The sequence below is a fragment of the Neovison vison genome, chromosome 7, assembly GCF_020171115.1.
Source record: "Neovison vison isolate M4711 chromosome 7, ASM_NN_V1, whole genome shotgun sequence".
NCBI classification, from domain to species: Eukaryota; Metazoa; Chordata; class Mammalia; order Carnivora; family Mustelidae; genus Neogale; species Neogale vison.
Window position 1 is genome coordinate 165624526 of NC_058097.1, and position 25115 is coordinate 165649640.

The 25115-nt window shown below is 46.5% G+C and overlaps 1 protein-coding gene across 1 annotated transcript; it reads left to right on the top strand.

Moving 5' to 3' along the window:
• The first annotated feature begins 10596 nt into the window (after positions 1-10596).
• On the top strand, positions 10597-23910 carry LDHA (lactate dehydrogenase A). The gene is made up of 8 exons (XM_044258926.1): positions 10597-10702; positions 12735-12884; positions 15407-15524; positions 16869-17042; positions 17475-17648; positions 19628-19745; positions 22251-22374; positions 23215-23910. Exons 2-8 carry the CDS (start codon positions 12759-12761, stop codon positions 23377-23379), a joined length of 999 nt encoding a protein of 332 aa, XP_044114861.1. The 5' UTR covers positions 10597-10702; positions 12735-12758; the 3' UTR covers positions 23380-23910.
• The last annotated feature ends 1205 nt before the right edge of the window (positions 23911-25115 follow it).

Sequence of the window (25115 nt, forward strand, 5' to 3'; positions counted from 1 at the left end):
CCCAAGAAAACCAACCAAAACAAACTTGAATAAGGGAGGCGTTATATGCAGGTCCTGGGGCAGCCCTCACCTGAGGAAGAGGTTAGGCCAGGTCTCAGTGCAGGGCCAAGAATAAGTCTGTGAACCAGTTACAGTCCAAAATAAATGACAAACTGTCAGAACAGAGACCACAAACCCAACCCTCTCCTCAGCTCATTTCCTGAGATAAGGAAATGGCTTATTGAGCAAGTGCTTTTTGCCAAGTCCTTCTTGCATTAAAACTATCAGATGGGTTCTGTTATTTTTTTCTCTCTCACAGCTGCATAAGGCTCAGAGGGGTGAAGTGACTTGCCCAGAAACATACGGGCAGTAGAAGCAGAATCAGGGCTAGAACCCAAGTCTTGTCTGGCGCCCAAAGCAGAGGCTGAGACCGTCTTTCTGAAGGGTAAGGAGTTTGATGCAGCGTAGAGGAGCCCCACGTAGGTGGAGGCCCTGCTGTGCATCCCTCTCCTGGAGAGGAGAAAACGTCTCTCTGTGTGGCAGGGGCAGGAGGGAGACGCCTGGGTTCTGAATGGCCAGGACAGAGAGACACACAGGGCCTCCTCCTCCGAGGGGCCCACTTGGGCTGTGAGTACCCCAGCCCCTCCACCCTCAGGTCTTAGCAAAATGGCCCACAAACAGGTTGGCTGGAGCTGCCCCAGGGAAAATCACTTTGCAGCTCAGTGCATTCCTGCTGCTCACATCAGTGAGGGAGCAACCTCTAGGCAGTGATGCCTCATGGAAACCTCATCCATTTTCTGCTTCATTAGCTCAGTGAGAGTCTGCCGCTCTGGAGAGAGTCCTCTTCAGGATGGCCTGGCAATGTCCTTGGGAGGCTGCTGAGTGGACCTCTTCATTGTTCCTGCTGCTAGAGGCAGGGGCTCCTGATCTCCATGCTGGAGGCTGCCCCACGGGTCTCAGATCGCAGGCCTCTGCAGCCCAGCTGCTGCACATCTGGCCATGGGACTGTGGGCAAGCTCCTTCACCTGGCTCAGACTCAGTTCCTGTTTCTATTTTTTTTTTTTTAAGATTTATTTATTTAGTTATTTGACAGAGAGATCACAAGTAGGCAGAGAGGCAGGCAGAGAAAGAGGAGGAAACAGGCTCCCTGCTAAGCAGAGAGCCGGCTGCGGGGGTGGTGGGGGGAGTGTTTAATCCCAGGATCCTGAGATCATGACCTGAGCCAAAGGCAGAGAGTCTCAACCCACTGAGCCACCCAGGCGTCCTTCAGTTCCTGTTTCTAAAACGAACTCGATGATGTTCCCTACTCTTCGGGGCAGTCGTGAGGATTAAATCAGAGAACGCACTTAAAGCACTTGGTAGGAGGGCTAGGGACATATTAAATGTTCGGGAAACATGGGAGTGATTATTCTGGCAATTCTCTCAAAGTCTGGACCCACGGGGTTTGGGCTCCTGACACTAAGAAGCCCCCTTCCGTGGTCACAGGGAATTTCAAAATAGCTCAGATGCTTGGCTGGTCCTTCAGCAAAGCGGGAGTGCGGCTTACAGTGAGGACTGCAGTTGCACAAAGTGAGAATCCGCCTTCCTCTGCAGCCCACCTTCAGCCAGCCGCAGAGTTAGGGCATATCTTTTTAAACCTCCCCCTATACTCCCCTCCGCAATTCCCTTGAGATGTTTTCTCTGCTTCTTTATCATGTGTATTAACAGCCCGTAGACCCAAAGCTCCCCTCTACCATCCTATATAGTCTTGGGCCAACTGAGGTTCTTGATTCTGCATCACAAAAGCTCGAACGCATGCAAAGATGGACTCCCCTCTGAGACGGGGGTGGGGGTGGGGGGTGAGAGCGGGGGTGGGGGGCAAAAGGTAAAGGGGTGGGGTGCTCCGGGGAGCAGGGAAGGCTGTGAACACTGGCCTGGTGCTGTATACATACAGCCAAATTTCAGGCCTGCTCCTCTCCCCTACCAGGAGTGCTGTCATTGAAAGCAGAGAAGTGCGTATCTCTGAGCTGAGAAGAGAAGCGTGGCAACCAGAAGCAGTTCCACTTGGCATTTCGATTTCTTTCTTTCTTTTTTTTTTTTAAAGATTTTATTTATTTATTTGACAGAGAGAGATCACAAGCAGGCATAGAGGCAGGCAGAGAGAGAGAGGAGGAAGCAGGCTCCCCGCTGAGCAGAGAGCCCGACGTAGGACTCAATCCCAGAACCCTGAGATCATGACCCGAGCCGAAGGCAGCGGCTCAACCCACTGAGCCACCCAGGTGCCGTGGCATTCCGATTTCTTTTTCCCCTGGAAACAGAACCTCTGTGAAGACACCTCCCCAGTCCTGGGGATCCTGGCAGTGAGGTTAGCGCCGTCCCTGCCCCTGGGTGCCCCGCGAGCACCCCTCCTCCTCTCCATCAGGAGAGCTGACAAGGGGGCAGTTCTGCCCATCCTCTCATTCTTACCAGGACAGAGGTTTCCACAGTCTCACCAGTAAAATGGAGTCTTTAACTTCTCATCCATAACCCCCTTCCCCGGTTGGGAGTCTGCCAGTGCCTCAACTGCCCCAAGAGCCATCTTGTGGGGTGGGAGATGGCCAGGACCCGAGATCATTGCCTAATCCATTGCACTTTCTCTCGTGTACCGCCACTGCCCCCTCTGCCAGGAAGAGCAAAGTCTATTTTTTTTTTTTAAGATTTTATTTATTTATTTGATAGAGAGAGATTACAAGTAGGCAGAGAGGCAGGCAGAGAGAGAGAGAGGAGGAAGCAGGCTCCCTGCTGAGCAGAAAGCCCGATGCGGGACTCGATCCCAGGACCCTGAGATCATGACCTGAGCCGAAAGCAGCGGCTTAACCCACTGAGCCACCCAGGCGCCCCGGAAGAGCAAAGTCTAAAGCCAACCAACATGTTGTGGAATTTTTAACTTTCACCCATTGCCCTGAAAAGGGTTTAACCCCAGCGCTCCAGTACCTGCCTTGAAGAATCAATTCCACATGGGGGAGAGGGATTGGGCTTCCCAGCCTGCCCCCATTTCAGGGCCTTTCTCAAAAAACTAATGGGTTTAAAGGGATGCCCAGCCCAGCTACCTCCCTCGGCTGTTGTTCCCAGGGCTGATACTAAGGGGTGATGGGCCTGCAGCGACAGTCAGCCTTTCTGGCATCTGCAGAGGAGTTCTGCCAACGGTGCTGGCTCTGGATTGTGGCCCAAGGCAGGAAACTGAAGGCCCCGGTTACTATGGAGATGCCGGCACAGCCTGTGCCCATCTGTGGCTGATGAAGAAGGAGGAGGAATGTGGTTGCTTCAGAAGGAGCTGAGACTCAGGGGAGGACCTGTGACATCATGAACCTGCTGCTCAGGGGCCCGGAGAGCAGGCTGAGGCTGAGGTGGCCTCGTGCCAATACTGTAGCATTAATGGCTGGGTGTGGCCGCCTGCACAGTGAGGCCTCTTTGCCAAGCTGCCAACCTCAGTAGGGGCTGTTGGAAGAGGCTCCGGGACAGTGGAAAAAAACCAGGATTCGGAGACTGGAGTGAGAGCCACACCCTCAGTGCCAGGCTGGAGCCCAGGCTGGCTGAGAAGACCACATGTCTGGTGAAGTGAGAAAGTACTAGACTCGTTGGGAGGCTCCAGCACCTTGGTCACCACCACTGAAACGCTATGGGAGCCAAGAGCACTTCCCTTCCCTGAGCCCTGAGCCCTCGTGTACCACAGTGAGTGCTTGCTCTGTGGGCCTGAAGAGATAGTGGAGAGGCCCCGTAGTGTCAGCAACCGCAGGGGCAGGCCTGAGGGGCTGGTCTCCCTCTGATTCAGTGGCTAAAGAATGGCCAAGGCTGGGAGGGCCTCCCTTAGGCTTTCCTCCCTTCTGTGGCTAAAACTGGAGGATGAACTAAGTTGGAATGTTCTTTGACGGGGCCTGACATGGCAAGTGTGTTTGTACAAAGGGCAGAGTTTGGCCCTGCACACAGGCACGCTGTGCAAGGTAATGGAGTGCCAGGGGGAGGGAGGCTGATTAGATAAAGCCCTGGAGCAGCCCTGTGGACAGATGAGCCGCCTGGACCTTTCTGCAGCCCTGTCACATTTGCCCTTTGAGATCCCGGGAGCAGAGGGCTGGCTAAGTGCTTTCCAGGCCGTGGAGCACCACGGGAAAAGGCAGAGGGGCAGAGCGGGCCCTGGGGAAGAAAGCTAGTCTGGGAGTGTGCCATCTGCCTGGCTGTTTTCCAGCTGTGTGGCCTGGGGCAATTCCATTTTTTGAGGTTTCCACAGTCTCACCAGTAAAATGGAGGCAAAAAAAAAAATTCCTGCTCTGCTTTCTTCTCCTGGCTGAAGTGAAAGTAGCAATGAACAAGACAGCCACCCTAGGCTATGCACGTGTGAGGGACCCAGTGAGTTTTATCTAGCTGCAGGGGAAGCCTTCTCCTCCTCTGCACCAGACCTACCACAGCCTGGGATACTTCCTGAGGTACCTAGGAAGCTCTCCTTTGCTTCTCTTAACAGACTCCCAGGTCAGAACCTCTTCTAGTATCCAAAAAATATGAGGTGGGACAGCCTTTTCAGGCCAGGGCGGCCCTCTGAACAGGCTCAAAGTACAGGCAGATGAATGGGGTACAGGTAGATGAATGGCGTGAACAGCAGTTTAAACAAAATCCCAGGGCCCACAGGCCCAAATTTCAGTGAGGGGGCTCTGCCAGCCAGCGGCTGCACAAATAAGGAGACCTCCATTCCTTCCCCACACCGTAGCCCCAGGAAATTACAAATAGAGTAGTCAGGCTTTTTTCACAACTATACTTGCTTTGATCCTCTTGGAATTTTATAGGAAATCAGACTTCTTCTTTACACCAGAGCTTGGAATGTCATTCCTCATTGGGTAAGGTTTCAAGAATTCCTTGAAGAATCAGAGAGAGAGGGGCGCCTGGGTGGCTCAGTGGGTTAAGCTGCTGCCTTCGGCTCGGGTCATGATCTCAAGGTCTTGGGATCGAGCCCCGCATCGGGCTCTCTGCTCAGCAGGGAGCCTGCTTCCCTCTCTCTCTCCCTGCCTGCCTCTCCATCTACTTGTGATTTCTCTCTGTCAAATAAATAAATAAAATCTTTAAAAAAAAAAAAAAAAGAATCAGAGAGAGATGGGTTCCTGTTAAGAGTAATTTGGTTCCGGGGCGCCTGGGTGGCTCAGTGGGTTAAGCCACTGCCTTCGGCTCAGGTCATGATCTCAGGGTCCTGGGATTGAGTCCCGCATCGGGCTCTCTGCTCAGCGGGGAGCCTGCTTCCTCCTCTCTCTCTCTGCCTGCCTCTCTGCCTACTTGTAATCTCTCTGTCAAATGAATAAATAAAATCTTTAAAAAAAAAAAAAAGAGTAATTTGGTTCCAAAGCCCAGTGAGATTTTTCATTCACATATTCAAAACCCAACCAGGTTTTTTGGGAATTTTGGACCCAGTTTTGGAACTAATATTGGGGATAAGAGAATGCTAAGCGTGGGATTCTTGTTGCCATGGATGCAGCCAGGCGCCTCGAATGTCTGCCTCCACCCCAGGAGCAGCCCAAATCACTTCCCAAAATGGAGGACAGCTTTGCCTCTGCGTTCTCAGCAATCCTAAAAATGAAGGTGTGCATGGAGGCTTGATTCACGAACTCAGATCCTACCTGAGTTAGAACTGGAAGAGATCCTCTTGGGTTTACACAGGGATGTTGAGGCTACTGAAGGAATGGGACTGCCACAATGTCACTCAGAGGTCCATGACCAAGCCAGACAAGAACCCAGGTCTCCTGACCCCTCGGGTCAGTGTCACTTCTCCCCCAGGCTGCCCACTCTTCTTTGATAAGCCATGCCCATCACTGTCCTTGCCACCCAAGATGTCAGAGGAAAAGGCTGTCACAACTTCCCACAGTCCTCCCCTGTGGTGATTAGATAAGGGACACTCTGTATGCTGGGGATTGTCTAGCTTGGAGAGGCTTAGGACACCCTCTTAGCACTGATTTTGAGGCCTCTCAATTTGGAAGCCCTTATATTCTGGTGACAGTCTTTTCCTTGGAACCTATCAACGTGATGGAAAGCGTGAGGCCTCACTCTCTGCCAGGGTAAGACGGATAGGAAAGGGCACAGATCTCATTTCTTTTCCTAGGGTGGGAAGTGGCTGGAAGGTACTTTAGTCCATTCAGGCTGCTGTAACAAAACACCATAGACTAGGTGACTTCCCAACAACAGAAACTTATTTTTCACAGTTCTGGAGTCTAGGAAGTCCAAGACCCAGGCTATATAGCAGGTGTCTGGTGAGGGCCCACTTCCAAGTTCATAGACAGCTGTCTTTTCACAGTGTCTTCACATGATAGAAAGGACAAGGAAGCCCCTCTTTTTTAAGGGCACTAATCCTGTTCATGAAGGCTTCACCCTCATGATCTAATCTCTTCCTAATGGCTCCACCTCCCAATACTATCACATTAGGAATTAGGTTTCAACATATGACAGGGGGACATGGCGGGGGGCGGTGATCACAAACATTCAGTCTACAGAAAAAAGAATCCAGAGTTTTTGAGGTGAATTTTATGAGGTGATCATGTGAGGAATGAACTCCGGAGGGAATAATTATCCAAGTCAAAAAGAGAAACAGAGGCAGCTTCTAGTACCTGACGATGAGGGCAGCCTGGAAGCGGGGTGGGGGCAGGCACCCAGGATGGAGTAATCAGGGTGGAGTCTTTGGCTTCCACTCCCACCATGTGAGAGGTGGATGAGGTTGGGGGGACGACAGGAAGCAGTCTTCCAGGGGCAGGCACCTGCTCTCTTGCCAGAGAGAGGAGCCTCTGCTTTGGCTCATCCTCAGCAGGGCCTGGCCTGTCACGGACAGAAACCGATGAGACCCTCTGTGTCTGGGGCCCTGCAACTCAGGAAAGCCATCAGCTTTGCAAACATGGAAACGGTGAAAAAAAGAGGGGCTGCGGGGCTGTGTAGGGTGTGTCAGGGAAGCAAATGTTCTGTACAGTTGCAGTTGGAGCTGTATGAGTTCTGAGCTTCTTGTGTATTATTACAAAACAAGGTGTGTTGCCCCACCCTGCCCCGCTTTCCATGACCTTGCAACTACCTTGCTTGCTTTCCCTCTAACTCTCTCATTCTCCCAAAACATCTATGACTCCCACTGACCACCAAAAAAAAAAAAAAAAAAAAAGGCAAAAACACCCATATTTCGTACCTTTCAAAGCTTAAGCATTTAAAGCTTAAGATTCACAAGACACATTTTGCGTTTCTGCCTCCATGCGTTTGCTCACACTGCATTCTCTGTTTCTCAACACCTGATCTTCAGCAACTGAAGTCTTTTTCTAGGTTAAGCTCAGATGCTGCCTCAGCCAGGAAGCCTTCTCTGATACTCCTGTACCCAAAGGAAATTTCTCTCCTGAATGCTAGAGCAATTTTTTTGGTACCTCTTTTGAGGTAGTGTTATATTCTATCTTACATTTTTGCCATAAGGGAGAAGGCTGTTGGTCTCCCCCATTAAATGGTATAGTCTTTGAAGACTTATGCATCTGTCTCATTCATCGTTATATCCCCGGCACCTAGCACAGTGCCCTTTGCATAGTGAGCATATAATTCAAAATATATTTGTAAAACAAATTAACATATATGCTGGGAGTATGGAGATAAGGGAGAAAGTTTCTGCCCAGGAGGAGCTCACAGGCTAGTGAGAAAAAGAGAGGAGCAGCAATAAGGATTAGTTTGGGGCACCTGGGTGACTCAGTGGGTTAAGTCCCTGCCTTCGGCTCAGGTCATGATCTCAGGGTCCTGGGATAAGAGCCCCATGTCGGTCTCCCTGCTCAGCAGGGAGCCTGTTCCTCCCCCTCTCCGCCCCCACCTCTCTGCCTACTTGTAATCTCTATGTGTCAAATAAATAAAGTCTTTTTTTAAAAAAAGGCAATAAGGATTTAATATAAAGCTCAGGCAATGGCATTTGATCTATGAGTCTGCGGGTTTGGGGAGGGCAGGGATGGTGACAAGGTAGAAAACATGCAGGCTCAAGGAACCGCCTCGGTGGGAGTGCATGGTGTATCTGGGGAAGGTGGGAAGGAGCCCTGGGACTGGCATGTAGGGAGCATGCAAGAAAATAGGCCATAAGGTGAGAGAGGGGATGTGGGCACTGCATCATAGAAGGCCTAGAGTGACTGCCAAGGAATTTGGATTTTATTTCTTGGATTTTTTTTTAGAAGATTTTATTTATTTATTTGAGAGAGAGAGAGATAGAGAGAGAGAGAGAAAGCACGAGCAGAGTAGGGGTAGGTAGAGGGAGAAGCAGGCTCCCTGCTGAACAGGGAGCCCAGTGCGGGGCTCGATACCAGGACTCCCGGGATCACACCAAGCAGAAGGCAGACGCTCCACCAAATGAGCCACCCAGGCGCCCCTGGATTTCATTCTTTTTTTTTTTTTTTTTTTTTTTCTGGATTTCATTCTTGAGGCCCTCGAGTGAGGAGCCATTGAACTTTCTTGAGGAGGAGTAACAAATACTGAATGAAGGAGTGACTCAGCCCTGTGTTTTGGGTGGACACGATCCTTTGGCCAGGTCCTTTTTAGAAAAATAATTTTTCTTTTTTTTTTCTCATTTTAGGAAAATCTTATATGGGTTGCTTAGCACCACCCATTCTCTGAGGCCAGCCTGTCCCCTGGTCAAGCCACCTCTTTGTGAAATGTTCCCTTTTAAAGGGGCCATCCTTGAAGAATGCTTGGATAGGTTTGGAGAAGTCTGGTCTGCCCTCTGAAACAGTGCTTTTCTAGCCCATCTCATGGGTCCCACATTCTGCCTGGACTTGAGTACAGAAATTCTTCTATTTGGACTGTATTAGGGTTCTCCAGAGAAACAGAACCAATAGGAATTATAATGAGATCTATTACAAGGAATTGGCTCAGGCAGTTATGGAGTCTGAGAAATCCCAAGATCAGCCATTTGTAAGCTGGAGACCCAGGACAGCAGGTGGTGTAAACTCTGGTCCAAGACTAAAGGCTTGAAAGGCGGGAGCATGAATGGAATAAGTACCAGTCTGAGGGCAGGAGAAGACGGATGTCTCAGCTCAACCAACAGGTGGGGACTTCCAGTGACATCTACTATCTGTCACTGAAAATGCAACTTTCTGAGCCTAGGACTGGCTGGGCTCCCTCCATAATTTCACTTTTGTGGAGTTGAGGGTGAAGGGTGGAGATGGGACAAAGTCCTATACAGGAAAAAAATCATGGGCTTTGAAGGCAGTCCTGAAGAATCAGCTGCAATCACTTACTAGTTGTATGACCTTGGCAAAGTCACGAATCTCTCTGAGCCTTGGCTTCTTATCCACAAAATGGGGATAATTATGCCTACTCCAAAGAATTACCGTGAAGATGAGTATAGATATTACCTAGCTTGCTGCCTGGCACATAGGAGGTGCTCAGTAAATTTGGTACTTGTTTTAATTCATATTTGTAAGGTTGAGACTACTGTTCTTCAAAGAAGGAAGCTGTGCTTGGAGGGAGCTGTAGGTGCCTTAATTTAGGGGGCTGAAAACTTTTGCCTAGATTACCTTTAGAGGTAATTCCAGAGTCCTGGTGAGAGTTCTTACCTGTCTTCCCAGCCTACCTTCTATTTTCTGAGCTCTGCCCTCCTGCCAGCAGTTGTGGTCACATCTGATAAATAGGCAGGCGCCCAGCCCTGACTGAACGAGGACATTGTTGCAAAAAGTGAGTAACCACAGGCAGTATTGCACAGATAGGCCCTGCCCTGAGAAACAACCGATAATCTGTGGTTGGCCTTCAGCTGGTCCAGCTGCGTGTCTGAGGTGAGAGCCTAGGTGGCTGGGCCTCCTAGAGTGAGAGAAAACTGTTAGGACATGCTAGAGAGATGCCCTGTTTTTCTGGATCTGAGATTAGCATGTTCTCTTCAAAACTAAGAAACCCGTAATTATGGATCTTTCTCCCAACTGGACTCTAAGTTGGTCCCCAGTGCAAAGGAGGAAGTAGACTGATCCATGGCCTTGAGAGAATCACGGACAGGGAAGGGCAGAGTGACACACATCACCAATGCAAACCGGTTTGAGGGAGACACAGCTTCGCAGATGCAGAAACAAGAGAGACACCAACTTTGCGCGCGCCCCCCCCCCCACCCCGCGCGTGTGTGTTACTAGATGGGTAAGGTTTAAAGAAGATATCGGGAAGGAAGGCAGGCCAGGCAAAGGAAACCAGCACCAACGAAGGCTAGAGCTGAGGCCTCACTACGAGTTGGGGGATTTGGAAGGTTTAGCAGCAGGTGGAGGACAGCGAGTTTTGGCGATCACACGACCTGGGTAGGGTCAGAATGATGCTGTGCTAGGCATTCCCTCCTTTCCAACAAGCTGTTGAGTGCCTACGTGCCAGAAGCTGTTCTGGGCAATGGGAAACAGCGGTGAAGATTCCGATTAAGCTTTTCCTGAGGGTCCGCTTGACTGGCTTGGGCTTTTGTGGCGGGCGGTAGCGTGGCTCTAGCAGCCCCTTAGATCTCCGGACGCACATGGGTCTGTCGGCAGGTTGGCGGTCCCGCTGCGCGCGCCGCCTAAGCGGCTCCACTGCCCCGCCCGGCTCGGAGCCCGCCCCTAGTCCGACCCACACGTGGGTTCCCGCACGTCCGCCCGGCTCCCCACTGACGTCAGCCTCGCGGTTCCATTTAAGGCCCCTCCCGCGCTCAGCTCCGAGTGTCGGAGCCGCTGCCGCCAAGTCCGGATCCAGTCTCGCGCGCCGCTGACGCTCGCCCTCCCGACGTGCACTCCCGGTACGGTCTGGCCCCAAGTGCACGGAGCTGGAGGGTCAGGAGAGCGAGCAGCTTCTGGTTTGCTAACTCGACGCTGCCCGCAAAGGGGTCTCCGCTTCCGGGGCGTGGGGGTGGCGGGGTGGAGGCAGAGTTCGCAGACCATACCTGGGCGGTGGCCCACGCCATGCGTGGGCTCGGGAGCCCGCCGCACTCTGCTTTTGCTTAAGCAGGCACCGCGATCTCTGGTGGGGCTGGGAAATCCTGTGGTCGAAAGCCCAAGCGGATGCAGAAGGACAAGAATAGGACAGATAATGAAGGGTGGGGCATACCTTCGGGCTTAAAGGAGGCAAACGGCACAGAACTCGAGGTCCGGTTTCCAGAACCCAGAGAGCCGAAAAAGCCTCAGCAGTCGGGCGGTGGGGCTGGGGGAGGAGGTATGAAAGCCGGGGACCACTGCTCGGGTCGCTTTTTAACCCGGGGGCTCGCGAGAGGTGGACTCCACGGAGCGGCTGCTGTCCCTGTTAAGGGCGGTCTCTGCGCAAATTAACACTTAATAAGCGACTGCTGATGTATCAGGTGCTGCCCTAGGCACGGTGCATGCAAAGATGAAGCCGGAAGAGAATTCAGCCCTCCTGCGTCGCAGGTGGTATTTTGCGAGTAGGATATCTGGTACCATCCACTCCTTTTGAAAAATGGGGGGTGGGGGACCTAAAGCTGGGAGAAGGTTAGGGCAACTCTGAGGTAACAAAGTGGGTGGCGGATTTGGGGAATAGACCCTCTTTTTGCAGGGCTCCTCCGTCACCCGTCCCCACATTAAAGGGAGCGCTGGATCGTTAGGTTTTCGGTGAAGCCAGGTCTAGAAATAGCAGTGATTTGTAAGGAGAGATCCGATTCCAGCGTGGTGGCTCTGGGCGGCCTGCCTGGAAGTCCTCGGATATTTTTGCCCTTTTGGAACTCAAGACTAGATGTGGGGCTTTGGGATGCAGCCTGTGATAATCTTTCCAGTGAATGCAGTGCGGGGTTGCGTTAGCAGAGCGAAGGCCTCCTCCCCGGCTCTGGAAATGGAGGATTACACCAAGTATCATGTTAACTTGAGGGCTCTGGGCCTCTACAGCTATTTTTGCACTTCCTGTACTGACAATTTCCTCCTACCGGGCCTCACGCCTTTGCAACATGGATCGCAGTAGAAGCCACACGAGGCGCCTCCCTCCCGGTTTGTTAACAGCAACCAAGTATTTAAGATTTAAAGTCTGGCCGTGGCCGCGCGCGTGGCCAGGGAGGCAGCCAGCTGGGGCACTACTTAGGACTAAAGTCCGCCGCGGGGGCGCTCTCTGTCTGACCCGAAGAGCACGGTAATTTCCAGTCATTTCCGCCTGTGGGCGGGGCTACCCCGGCAGCCGCCGTCGGGGGCAGGGCCCAACTCTGGAAAGCTTGGGGTTCCTACTCTACTCTTGTTCCCGCCCACTGCTTGAAATGAGCATGCGCGCGAGTCTCGCGCAGGCGAGGGTGGGGGAGGGGCGGCAAGCCCCTGAGCTCTGGCTGAGCCGTTGGCATCCTTCTGGGGCTGGAGGAGGGAGTGATTGCGCATGAGCAGAGCTTTTTGCATGCCTTAAGACGACTGGGTCATTTCAGGAGGCAGTTACAGGAGATTATTCCACGTTCCTCGGGTCCTTACTTGAGGGTTTGGCGGGAACCCCGGGTGACTGGAGTAGAGCTGGGCAGGCAGCTCACAGCGATTTTGTGTGAGGAAAGGCGGCCCCGCTTGGGGTTAATAAGTCAAGATGAGGGAGGCCTCAGGAAGCTATGCTTACACTCAAACGTCAATACTATTCTTCCACGCCAAGGTGAGATCTTTACACCAAGATCCTAGAGAGACCAGACCCTGGCATTAGGTCTTTCAACATTCCTGTGGCCAGCTTTAGGTTTTTTCCTTCCCCCTTTTTAGTGGCAAGTACCCTCAAAAGAAGTAAAATGAACTCCTTTGGAACAGCTTTTGGTTAATAGCGTTAATTTAAAGAAGATGCAGTGACTGTGCGTGTTTTTTCCCCTTTAGATTCCTTTTGGTTCTAAGTCCAAAATGGCAACTCTCAAAGACCAGCTGATACAGAATCTTCTTAAGGAAGAACATGTCCCCCAAAATAAGATTACAGTTGTTGGGGTTGGTGCTGTTGGCATGGCTTGTGCCATCAGTATCTTAATGAAGGTAAGTGAGAGCCCATCTTTCTGGGAGCCACCCATCCCCCCACTCCTCCAAGAATTGCATTATCACATTGTATATACAAAAATTCAGGTTCATGCACTCAGCGTTTTATGGAACAAACTTTAGAAATGTGATGCCAGGGGCGCCTGGGTGGCTCAGTGGGTTAAAGCCTCTGCCTTCGGCTCAGGTCATGATCCCAGAGTCCTGGGATCGGGCCCCACGTCGGGCTCTGCTCTGCAGGGAGCCTGCTTTCTCCTCTCCTCTCTCTCTACCTGCCTCTCTGCCTACTTGTAATCTGTGTCTGTCAAATAAATAAAATCTTATTTTAAAAAAAAGAAAAAGAAATGTGATGCCATACCAAAAGCGTATCTGAACTAAAAAAAAGTTGTCAGGCAAGTGATGACACAGTTCCTTTTTTTTTTTTAAAGAGATTTTAAAAATTTATTTGACACACAGCGAGAAAGGGAACACAAGCAGGGGGGGTGGCAGAGGCAGAGGAGGGCTTCCCGCTGAACAGGTAGGTGAGGGGCTCAGTTCCAGGACCTGACCCGAAGGCTAACACTTCAGGACTGAGCCACCCAGGCACCACAGGGTGACCCTTCCTTAAATTCACTTTGCGCTATTAACATGGATGAATTGCCTACAAATGAAAAAGAGCCCATGCCTTTAAACAAGCTAAAGTTATTTTAAAGTAATTTTTGAATTGAAAATCATACATTTGGTAAAATTAAAATCACGCTAAATGTGGGAAATCCTAAGCATTTCTTCCACAAAAATTCCCACCTTGAATAGTAATTTTGGTATCAGTTATGGAGCGAACACTTAGTTGGAATTTGTGAATGAATAAACACATTTTGAGTAGTCAGGCCCGGTTTATATATAAATATAATTGCAACTTACCATAAAATATCTTAAATTTAGATTTGGAGTTCAAATAAGAGAGTGAAATGATTAATTCTGGCTTTTGAACAGGAAAGGATTGAAATAAGGAACTGAAGGCAGAAATGAGCTATGAGCTATGTATGGTTACAACATGTTGCTTCATAGTGTGTACTTACGAGGAGCCACATAGTGTAAAGGTTTCCCCCACCATCCTACAGGAGACCATTGCTGTGAAACCTTTCCGAAGCCAAAAGGGTGTAAAGTGAAGACAGTCCATTGATTAATATGGACTTTTTTTTTTTTTTAAATTTTATTTACTTATTTGACAGAGATCACAAGTAGGCAGAGAGAGAGAGAGGAGGAAGCAGGCTCCCTGCTGAGCAGAGAGCCCGATGCGGGGCTCGATCCCAGAACCCTGGGATCATGACCTGAGCGGAAGGCAGAGGCTTTAACCCACTGAGCCACCCAGGAGCCCCTGGAAAATTTTTTTGAGCATTCCCAGACCCAAGAAATAACCTGGGGCTTTTCCGAACCTTAGGACACATCTTGCTGACACATACACAAAATAGAGGTGAAGTACAGATGTTCACACAGTTCAGAGCTATGACAGCTTGATACTGAGATGCATAAAGTTTCCTAGGGAAGGAGCTTGTTGGTACTTGGGATGTGTACTACTACTCTAAGGGCTCACTGCAGAACAAAAAACTGAATGCCACTATTGCTTTTTGCCTTTTTCATAAAAGCACAAATCCTCTTTGGATTTCTTTCATTAAAAACAGGTACAATGTTAGGTCTTGTATAAAAATGAATTGGCATAATGCAGACTTCTGAAAATGAGGGGGTGCCTGTACCAATTCTTACTGCTTTCCCGCTGGATCAGAAATTGATGCCATCTGTTTTGTTAACACCTGTGAATCACCTGTGGTCTTTTCCTATGATGCTCTCTAACTTGGGTGTGTATAAGCATAGTGCAAGGTTATCACAGATGACTCGGGGTAGTTCTGTAGCTCAGCTAGTATAACTTAACTTGGTTCTAACAGTTCACAACCCATGTCTGTTAAATCTGTTACTGATGCTCCTGGTCTGAGATGGCACCTGTGAACATTTGCTGCTTCAGTTGAAAGGATATTTTTCACCAATACTACATTGCAGTGCACAAATCTATCTTCATGTGACACTGTTAGTATTGGTTAATACATGGGAAATATATAGACAAAGAATGATCCAGAATACCACTTTCTTTTAACTTCCAAGTCGTGATACTAGTCAGACTCACTTATGTAATGAATAATGACCTAAAATCAATTTAAAAAACTGAATTTGAGAGTATAAATAGAGCAGCTTTATGTAATTGGGTGATATTCTATCCATTGCCAGTCCAGGGTTCTGCTTCCATACAGTGGAGTGGTGGAGCCCTTGCAAAGCTTGTTCTAGTGGGGAAGAGATCAGTACTTCTTCCTATGGAAGGGTCATCTGAGAGTCAGTTTTTAAATGGGGGCCTACCTTTATTTTGAGGTATGTCCCGATACTAATAAAGTAGCAGAACTCTTTCTGTCCTAGAAATACAGAAATTTTTGCATGCCTTTCTATTTGACTAAATAATACATGCTTTCCATTTGACTACAATTGTTAACATCTCTTAGGACTTGGCCGATGAACTTGCTCTTGTTGATGTCATGGAAGACAAACTGAAGGGAGAGATGATGGATCTCCAGCATGGAAGCCTTTTCCTTAGAACACCAAAAATTGTCTCTGGCAAAGGTGAATTACAACAAACTTACATTGTGGTCTATGCTAAACTTAATTCTCTATCAGGCTTGAAATTCTGCTTCTAAGATTGGCTTTTTATATAGGATCAGAGAGCCTTTGAACAATTTTGCATTGGCAACCTTTTGTATGAAAGTTGCAATTTCTAGTAAGTTAGGTTTTTTTTTTTTTTTTTTTAAACATTTTATTTATTTATTTGATGGATCACAAGTAGGCAAGCAGCAGGCAGAAAGAACGGGGAAGCAGGCCCAATGCGGGGCTCAGTCCCAGGACCCTGAGATCATGACCAACCTGAGCCAAAGGCAGAGGCTTAACCCACTGAGCCACCCAGGCGCCCCTCTAGTAAATGGTTTTAAGTGGAAATCCAGTATGTCCGTAATGTGGAAAGCATCTGAGTTAGCATGTAATTAGTAAAGCTCCTCTGGTTTGTATGTAACCACATTGTTTCTAATATTTAAATTTAATATACTTCCCCTACTTCCTTTCACAAACTAACACAAGGTTGAGAATAGGATAAATGAGCCTGTTCGGATATTCTTGGGCCTTTTACACTTAAGAGCCCTGGTCAAGAAATCTGGACATGTGTACAAAAGGTGTTTCTTTTGACACTTGAAAATCAGTGACCACTTACCTACGGGCTGGGTTGACTATCCTGTACAATAGGGTATCGAGAAGCAAGACATACTTGATAAGTATCAAGTGGCTTTTGCTTAAAAAACAAAACAGCCTGTCTCTGGACTGGTGTGATCGTAGTGAAGTAGTTAAGTAGAAATAGGAGTATCGGGGTGCCTGGGTGGCTCAGTCAGTTGGATATCTGCCTTCACCTCAGGTCATGATCCTGGGGTCCTGGGATTGAGTCCCACGTTGGGCTCCCTGCCTAGCCAGGAGCCTGCTTCTCCCTCTGCCCCTCACCCCACTTGTGCTCTCTCTCCCTCCGTCTCTCTCAAATAAGTAAATCTTTAAAAAAGATAAAAAGAGTGTGGGAGAGTGTGAGCATGAGCTCAGGTGGCAAAAAAAATTGAGGGATGACAACCTCATTTGATTGTTTCCAGCTCCTCTGAGCTGTCACTAAAGTCACAGTCTAAAACCAAAATACAAGGAAGGTGGTGATGTACGCTTCCTCCCAAGTTAAGTGGCCAAAAACTAAAGGAGAAGATGGGGGCGGGAAGGTAGCTGTACAAGCATTTATCTGTATTTACCTATATATGAAAGGAAGTAGGGGAGGTAACACAGTTGTTCAAACTGTCCATAAGAGAAGTTTACGGAACAGCTTTCTGCTGGCTAGGTATTAGAGTTCTCTTAAAGGCTGTAATCTGGTTTTTGTTCCCTTTTGTCTAGACTATAATGTGACTGCAAACTCCAAGTTGGTTATTATCACAGCTGGGGCACGTCAGCAAGAGGGAGAAAGCCGTCTTAATTTGGTCCAGCGTAACGTGAACATCTTTAAGTTCATCATTCCTAATGTTGTCAAATACAGCCCAAACTGCAAGTTGCTTGTTGTTTCCAATCCAGGTGAGACCTTTAATTGTACAAATAGATGAACTCGAGTGAAACTGATGGTATATGTCGTGTTCTGTATACACACATCTATTGCTCATATTTTTCATTTTCCTCTTGTGAATGGATTTGCTAAAATCATTAAGTTTAAAATAGTAAGGGGTTACAGTGCCCCTAAATGTAGTTAGAATTTAGAAATTAGTTACTTGCCCAAGAAAAGCTTAGGTAAATTATGAATAAGATGTTGTTAATGCACAATTTATTTTCATTAAGCTACACTTCTTGAGGACTTCATGAATTCACCATGTTACGAATAAAGGGTTAAAAATTTAACAAAAATGTTGGGTCATAAGCACGATCAAGATTCATACAGAGCCATGTATCTTGACTAGCTAAACATTATCTAATAATTGACCTAGTATCTTTGCCTAAATGTTTCCTTCATAGTGGATATCTTGACCTATGTGGCTTGGAAGATAAGTGGCTTTCCCAAAAACCGTGTTATTGGAAGTGGTTGCAATCTGGATTCAGCCCGGTTCCGTTACCTAATGGGGGAAAGGCTGGGAGTTCACCCGTTAAGCTGTCACGGGTGGATCCTCGGGGAGCATGGAGACTCCAGTGGTAAGCATAACTATTTTCTCTTTTTGTTTTTTTAAAAAAAAATTGTTTTAAAATATTTACAGAAGTTTCATTATTAAACCAGAGCTGAAATCAGATACCCATTCATTGGAGTAGGATGGTTTCTAGAAATCTATCTTTTGACATAATTGTTATGTTAAGAGTGGTTAAGATTTTAACTTCTACGTAATATTTTATGGCATCCCTATGTCATGGATGGGGAATGAAATTTCTTTTACTTAATACAGTGGACATATTAAAATAAGAGAATAGTTCTAAGGATGACCTCAGTCATTTGATATCACAGCTGTGTCTAGACTTGACTTGAACTTTGTGGCTCAGATAAGGTCAGCCAGTCCAAATGAAGGAGATGAAAAAGTCTATCACAGCTAAGAGATGTTTTAATTTTGTGCAGAGTTCTCAGTTACTTATGCCAAGAAAATTCCTTTTATGATTTCATAGTGTCTTTATTTTTCAAATACACACGGATTAAACATCGCAGTAGAGTAGGAAAACAAGTTAGAATATGGTGAAAATTTTTAGTCTTATATAAATCAGTCAATGAAAGTTTAAGAGTAAGGGTGGTTGTAGTCTTGACCATCTGCCAAAAGCAGGTAATCCTCCCCAGATAAGAAATGAGAATTAGAAAAAAGGGTCAAAATTACTAGTCTTGGGGCACCTGGGTGGCTCAGTGGGTTAGGCCTCTGCCTTCAGCTCGGGTCATGATCCCAGGGTCCTGGGAACAAGCCTCTCATCGGGCTCTCTGCTCAGCAGGGAGCCTGCTTCCTCCTCTCTCTCTGCCTGGCTCTCTGCCTACTTGTGATCTCTGTCAAATAAATAAAATCTTTAAAAAAAAAAAAAAAATTACTGTCTTGTTTCCAGAACCCAAGTTTGGCTCCCCATTGCTCAAAAGGCCAGTAGTCAAGAGGCAAGTTTTGACTGGAAGGGAATATGAGCTTTATTCAGGAGGCTGGCAACCTGGGGAAGAAGGCAGACCTTTGTCCAAAAGCCCAACTCTTAAGTTTCTTCCTGGCCCAGAAATTGATTTTTTTTAAGATTTTATTAATTGGGGCACCTGGGTGTCTCAGTAAGCGTCTGCCTTCAGCTCAGGTCACGATCCCAGGGTCCTGGGATCGAGCCCCATGTTGGGCTCCCTGCTCAGCAGGAAGCCTGCTTCTCCCTTTCCCTTGTGTTCCTCTCTTAACTATCTGTCTCTCTCAAATAAATTAATAAAATCTTCAAAAAAAAGATTTCATTTACTTATTTGACAGATGCAAAGAGAACACAAGAAGGCAGAGCAGCAAGCAGAGGGAGAGGGAGAAGCAGGCTTTCTGCTGAGCTGGGAGCCCGATTGGGGGCTTGATCCCAGAACCCTGGGGTCATGACCTGAACCAAAGGCAGACACTCAACCCACTGAGCCACCCAGGTGCCCCTAGCCCAGAGACTTAAGGGGTTTAATCAGTTAAGGGAACACAGTGGTCTGTGACATTTCTTGATTGCATGCAGATTTGATGATGCCAGTTACTCAGTGCTCAGAGATTGTGCAAGAAGTTCTAGTTCTTCTAGTGTGCAAGAAGGTCTGGTTCCTTAGTACCAAGGAGTTGTGCAAAAGTACTCTGTTCTTTCTGTGAAGGAGGGCAAGGTTTACAGATAAAAGGGAGGTCAGTAAAATCATTCATGTGACCTTAAGAAAGGAAAACATTTTGCTGAAAGATGGCTGGGCTAATCAGAAAGGTGAGGCAGCTTCGAACAGACTTGCTGGCCTCTGTGGCCTGGGAACGTTTTGGTTTTTTATTCCCCCAGACCAGTGGTCTACAAATCTCAGAGAAAGTGATTTATTTCTGTTACAGATCAAGGGTCTTAAGTCAACAAGCAAGGAGTATGTTGACTTAAAGCAGATTAGCCCGGAAGACTGGTTAGGGTGCTCTGTGGTCTGCTGGATGGCATGTGGAAGTAAATGTATTCTGTACTGTTTCTTCTAGTGCCTGTATGGAGTGGAGTAAACATTGCTGGTGTGTCTCTGAAGAATCTGCACCCTGACTTAGGCACTGATGCAGATAAGGAACAGTGGAAAGAGGTTCACAAACAGGTGGTTGACAGGTAATGGATCCCATAATTTGGCAATACAGAAGATTAAAACATATTTTTATTTTATTTTATTTTTTAAAAGATTTATTTATTTATTTGACAGAGAGCGAGACATCGCAAGTAGGCAGAGAGGCAGGCAGAGAGAAAGAGGAAGGGAAGCAGGCTCCCTGCTGAGCAGAGAGTCCGATGCAGGGCTTGATCCCAGGACCCTGAGATCATGACCCGAGCCGAAGGCAGGTGCTTTAACCTACTGAACCACCCAGGCACCCCTAAGACTTACATTTTTATTTTATTTTAAGATTTTATTTGATAGAGATTGCAACTAGTCAGAGAGGCAGGCAGGGAGAGAGAGGAGGAAGCAGGTTCTCTGCTGAGCAGAGAGCCCGATGCGAGCCTCGATTCCAGGACCTTGGGATCATGACCTGAGCCGAAGGCAGAGGTTTGAACCCACTGAGCCACCCAGGTGCCCCTATATTTTTATTTTGAAGTTTGAAAGTTTAATAGCATTTGAGTACTTGTCAGAAAGCATTTTTCTTTTTTTTTTTTTAGATTTTATTTATTTATTTGACAGATCACAAGTAGACAGAGAGGCAGGCAGAGAGAGGAAGGGAAGCAGGCTCCCCGCTGGGCAGAGAGCCCGATATGGGTCTCGATCCCAGGAGGGATCATGACCTGAGCTGAAGGCAGAGGCTTTAACCCACTGAGCCACCCAGGCGCCCCGGAAAGCATTTTTCTAAGGACGCCTGGCTAGCTGGCTCAGTTGGTAGAGCACGTGACTCTTGATCTCAGGCTTATGAGTTCGAGTCCCGTGTTGGGTGTAGAGATTACTTAAAAAAAAAAAAAAAGATTTTTCCTGATGTTTCGTTAAAGAACATACTATAAAACAGAAGTCAAGAACTAAAAATGGTTAATGCAACAGTCTTTGCTGTATTACTCTATAGTAGTATAAATCTTTTAGTGCTTAGAAGTTGTATTTCAGATTCAGTCTTTACTTCAATAGCATATATGGGTCATTCAGTTAGGAATAAGAATTTTTACTGATTTATTGATAAGAGTTTTATTTATTTAAGTTATCTTTACACCCTGTGTGGGACTTGAACTCAGAACCCCCTGGAGATCAAGAGTCACATCCTACATGGACTGAGCCAGCCAGGTGCTGCAGAAATAAGAACTTTTATTTCTTTATTTTTTAAGAAAAGATTGATTGATTTATTTGAGAGGGAGCATGTGTGTGCGTGCAGGGGAAGGGGAGAGGGGAGAGAATCTCAGGATTTCTCTCAGATCTCCCCCGCTGAGCATGGAGATTTACATGGGGCCAATCCCATGACCCAGAGATGACGATCTGAGCCAAAAACAAGAGTCACATTCTCAACTGACTGAACCACTCAGGAGCCCCAAGAATTTTTAAATCCAATTTCCTGTTACAGGCTTTATGATTAGAAATAGCAAACTTGTTTATTCAGATAATTATAAAGTTTCAGGCAATGTGTAGATTCATATTTGTACTAAAAAGTAAATATTGTATGAAATTATGTAAATACGGAAGTTTTCAGCTTGGTCGTATTACTTATTTCGTGTGTGTGTATATATATATAAAAAATATTTTAAAGATTCTTATCACCCGAGAGAGCGCATGCATAGGCACTGGGAGCAGCAGGCAGAGGGAGAAGCAGGCTTCCCACTGAGCAAGGAACCAGGTATGCGGCTTGATCCAGCACCCTGGGATCATGACCTGGGCTGAAGGTAGATGCTTACCATCCCATTATTTACTTACTACAAACCATGTGTGGGCCTCAGTCTGTAGAACTAAGTAATGAATCAGGATTGATTTAGGCAAGGCCCTCGTAAAAAAAAAACCTGTGAACCGGGACACCTGGGTGGCTCAGTGGGTTGAAGCCTCTGCCTTTGGCTCCGGTCATGATCGCAGGGTCCTGGGATCAAGCCCCGCATTGGGCTCTCTGCTCGGCGGGGAGCCTGCTTCCCCCCTCTCTGCCTGCCTCTCTGCCTACTTGTGAACTCTTGTCTGTCAAATAAATAAATAAAAACTTCAAAAAAAAAAAAAAAAAACCTGTGAACCACCACCCAACCCAAGAAACATTGATAATAGCTGTCAACTAAGTGTAGTGTTTTGTTGGGTTAGAATCACTAGTCTGCTGGTACTTGAATATGAGTTCTGAGCTCCTCCTCCCACTCATCTTCTGTCCTACTGCCCATCCCTTGCTTTGAGTCAAAGATGTAATATAATCTTGGAGTTATTTTTTAAAATTCAGTATTACGTCTTAATCCTTTATTTTGTTGCATGTAGATGTAGTTACTTGTTTTGACAGTTGTAATATTCCGTGGTATTGAATATACATTGTACTGTTGCTATACATAATATCTTGGTATGCATGCAAGCATTACTGAGGTCTGTAATGTAACTTCATGGCATTATTTGCTGTAAAGCATGTGTGTGTGCTTTACTTTCTCTCTTACCTTACTTTTTCCTAACTTTCTCTGTCCTTCCCTACCCTACAGTGCCTATGAGGTGATCAAACTGAAAGGCTACACTTCCTGGGCCATTGGACTGTCTGTGGCAGATTTGGCAGAAAGTATAATGAAGAATCTTAGGCGGGTGCATCCAATTTCCACCATGATTAAGGTAGGTGTATGTAGTGGTACACTGTATTTGAATGTGATTATTTTCTGGTTTTTAAAAAAGATTCTTCTGGAATAAATGAAACCAGATGGGATTGGGAGGGAGACAAACCATAAGTGACTCTTAATCTCACAAAACAAACTTGAGGGTTGCAGGGGGGAGGGGTGTTGGGAGAAGGGGGGTGGTGTTATGGACATTGGGAAGGGTATGTGCTTTGGTGAGTGCTGTGAAGTGTGTAAACCTGGCGATTCACATACCTGTCAAATACCCCGTGGGTATTTTTACCCCAGGGGATAAAAATACATAGTTTATAAAAAATTAAAAATTAAAAAAAAAATTCTTCTGTGAAAACAGACTGACTTAGTCTTTGATTTAAGTGACATAAATCTAAGTGACATAAATTTGATTTAAGTGACATAATAAATGCAGTCACAACTTTCTTTGGAGAGAAATCGTTGAGCTTTGGGATTAATGTTTAGTGGTACTGTGTTCACATAGATAACTTGATAACTTACAATAAGTTGAGGTGAGCGGAAGACCATAAAAGAAAAGCTTTTTCCTTTGAAGGAAAAAGGTGACTCAAGGTAGAGTTGCCAAAATGTTGTCATTAAAAATTGAACAGTAATACGGATAATGGCAATAATTTAGATTATCTTTTAGAACAGAAATCTTGCTGGTATTTTGATGACTTGCACTCTTCATAACATCCTAACCGAAAATGTGGACAGGAGTTCCTACTTCTCAAGTTGTATTAAATAAGCTTCATAATTGTAAAGAATGAAAGTCTTGGGAGACCCCAGAATGTGTGCTCAAAACATAAAATACTTTTCCTTTTGTCTTCAGGGTCTCTATGGAATAAAAGATGATGTCTTCCTTAGTGTTCCTTGCATCTTGGGACAGAATGGAATTTCAGATGTTGTGAAGGTGACTCTAACTCCTGAGGAAGAGGCCCGTTTGAAGAAGAGTGCAGATACACTCTGGGGGATCCAAAAGGAGCTGCAGTTTTAAAGTTTTCTAATGTACCACTTCACTGACAGGGTTTTAGTTGGAGGTTGTGTACATTGTCCTTATTATCTGATCTGTTACTTAAATAATATCAAAATGGCCTAAAGAAAAAACATCAGTCTCCTAAATTTCTAAATACGAATGGTTCAGCAAATCCTACAGCTATACCCTAACGCTGGATGATAGCTGCCTTTATAGTCCTAAATGGGTTCATCTCAGAGGCACCACTGCCAACACTGCATATGCAGCAGGTGCTTTTCAAACCAGATGTGTATTTCCTGTGTGTTCTAGGACTTGTGGTTCCTTCACCCAACACGTCTAGTCCATCTTTTCCAGTCAGTCACATCCTGGGCTCCAGTGTACAAATTCATTATTGCACGTATCGTGAGTAACTGTTCCAAAGGCTTACTTCATGTACCATGTATGTCAGAATATAGTGTACATTGCCATATAATGTAAAAAGACCATACAACCAACTAAGTGTTGTACCAACTAAAATACCAAATAAAATTTGAACAGTGACTTTTTTTTGAACAGTGACTGTCTGTTTATTACGTTAGGTAAAGCTGCTACTTACTCTTACTATTGGGACCCATTAGGGTATTCTTAGGCAACTGCGATGAATTTTTTTTTTTTTTTTTTTTTAAGATTTTATTTATTCACCTGTCAGAGCAGAAGCAGGGGAAGAGGTAGGCTCCCCATTGACAAGGAGCCTGATGTGGGACTTCATCCCAGGACCCTGGGATCATCACCTGAGCCAAAGGCAGACACTTAATGGAGGGAGCCACACAGTTGTTTCTGCGATGACTTTTTTATTTCAAAGGTTTTATTTGACAGGCGACACTGAGAGAGGAAACACAGAGGGAGAGGAAGAAGCAGGCTTTCTGTTGAGCAGGGAGCCTGATGGGGGCTGCTGACATGAGCCAAGGGCAGACACTTAAGAAACTGAACCACCAAGGTACACCTGCAACGATTTTTTTATGGTGTATTACTTACTAATGATCAGGCTTCAATGTGACTTAATAAATCAAGGGTGTGGCTAGGTTGATTACGTTTTGGTACCATTTTCAATATAATCGTTTTAATATACTAAGCTACAAAGTATTAGGAGGTAACTATCTGATAATAGTGCTAATCATAATTGGTACCCTACAGTTCTGTAGATGATATTATATACATGAATGTAAAAATACCATTTGCCACAACATAAGCAGTGGTACTTAAAAAAAATGCAGATTTAAAAAAAAATTTGTTTAAAGGTTTTATTTGTCAGAGAAAGCACAAGCAAGGGGAGCTGTAGGCAGAGGGAGAAGCAGGTTCACTGCTGAGCCTGCCCACCGCCGGCTCCACCCTCTGTCGGATGTAGGACTGGGTCTCAGGACCTCGAGATTTTGACCTGAGCTGAAGGCAGAAGCTTAACCAAAGCCTCCCAGGCATCCTGGGAAACATTTTTAAGAACATTTGCTTTCCGGAGGCCAGTAACACTATGGCACTTAACAATTTCAAACCAAATAGTCCTGATGGTTGTCCACTCAAAAATTTCCTTCAGATTTTCCTCAAAATGTAGCTGCAACTACGAGCCTTATCCAAGCCTGAATACTAAGAGAGGTTAACTAGAAAAACTTGACTGCCATCATTTCTCCAGATCTTTGACCAGTTTACTTCCTGAGAATAAAGAGAATTAGGCTTTTTTCCAAGTGTGTCCAAATGTAAAAGGACAAGACTGAACTATGTAGTCT

What these genes read in the sequence shown, in the direction of transcription:
- LDHA (XM_044258926.1), top strand. Translation starts at nt 12,759, where the DNA reads ATGGCAACTCTCAAAGACCAGCTGATACAGAATCTTCTTAAGGAAGAA. An exon ending in CCATCAGTATCTTAATGAAG is followed by an intron (nt 12,885 to 15,406) that starts GTAAGTGAGAGC and finishes AACATCTCTTAG; the next exon opens with GACTTGGCCGATGAACTTGC. An exon ending in CAATTTCCACCATGATTAAG is followed by an intron (nt 22,375 to 23,214) that starts GTAGGTGTATGT and finishes TTTTGTCTTCAG; the next exon opens with GGTCTCTATGGAATAAAAGA.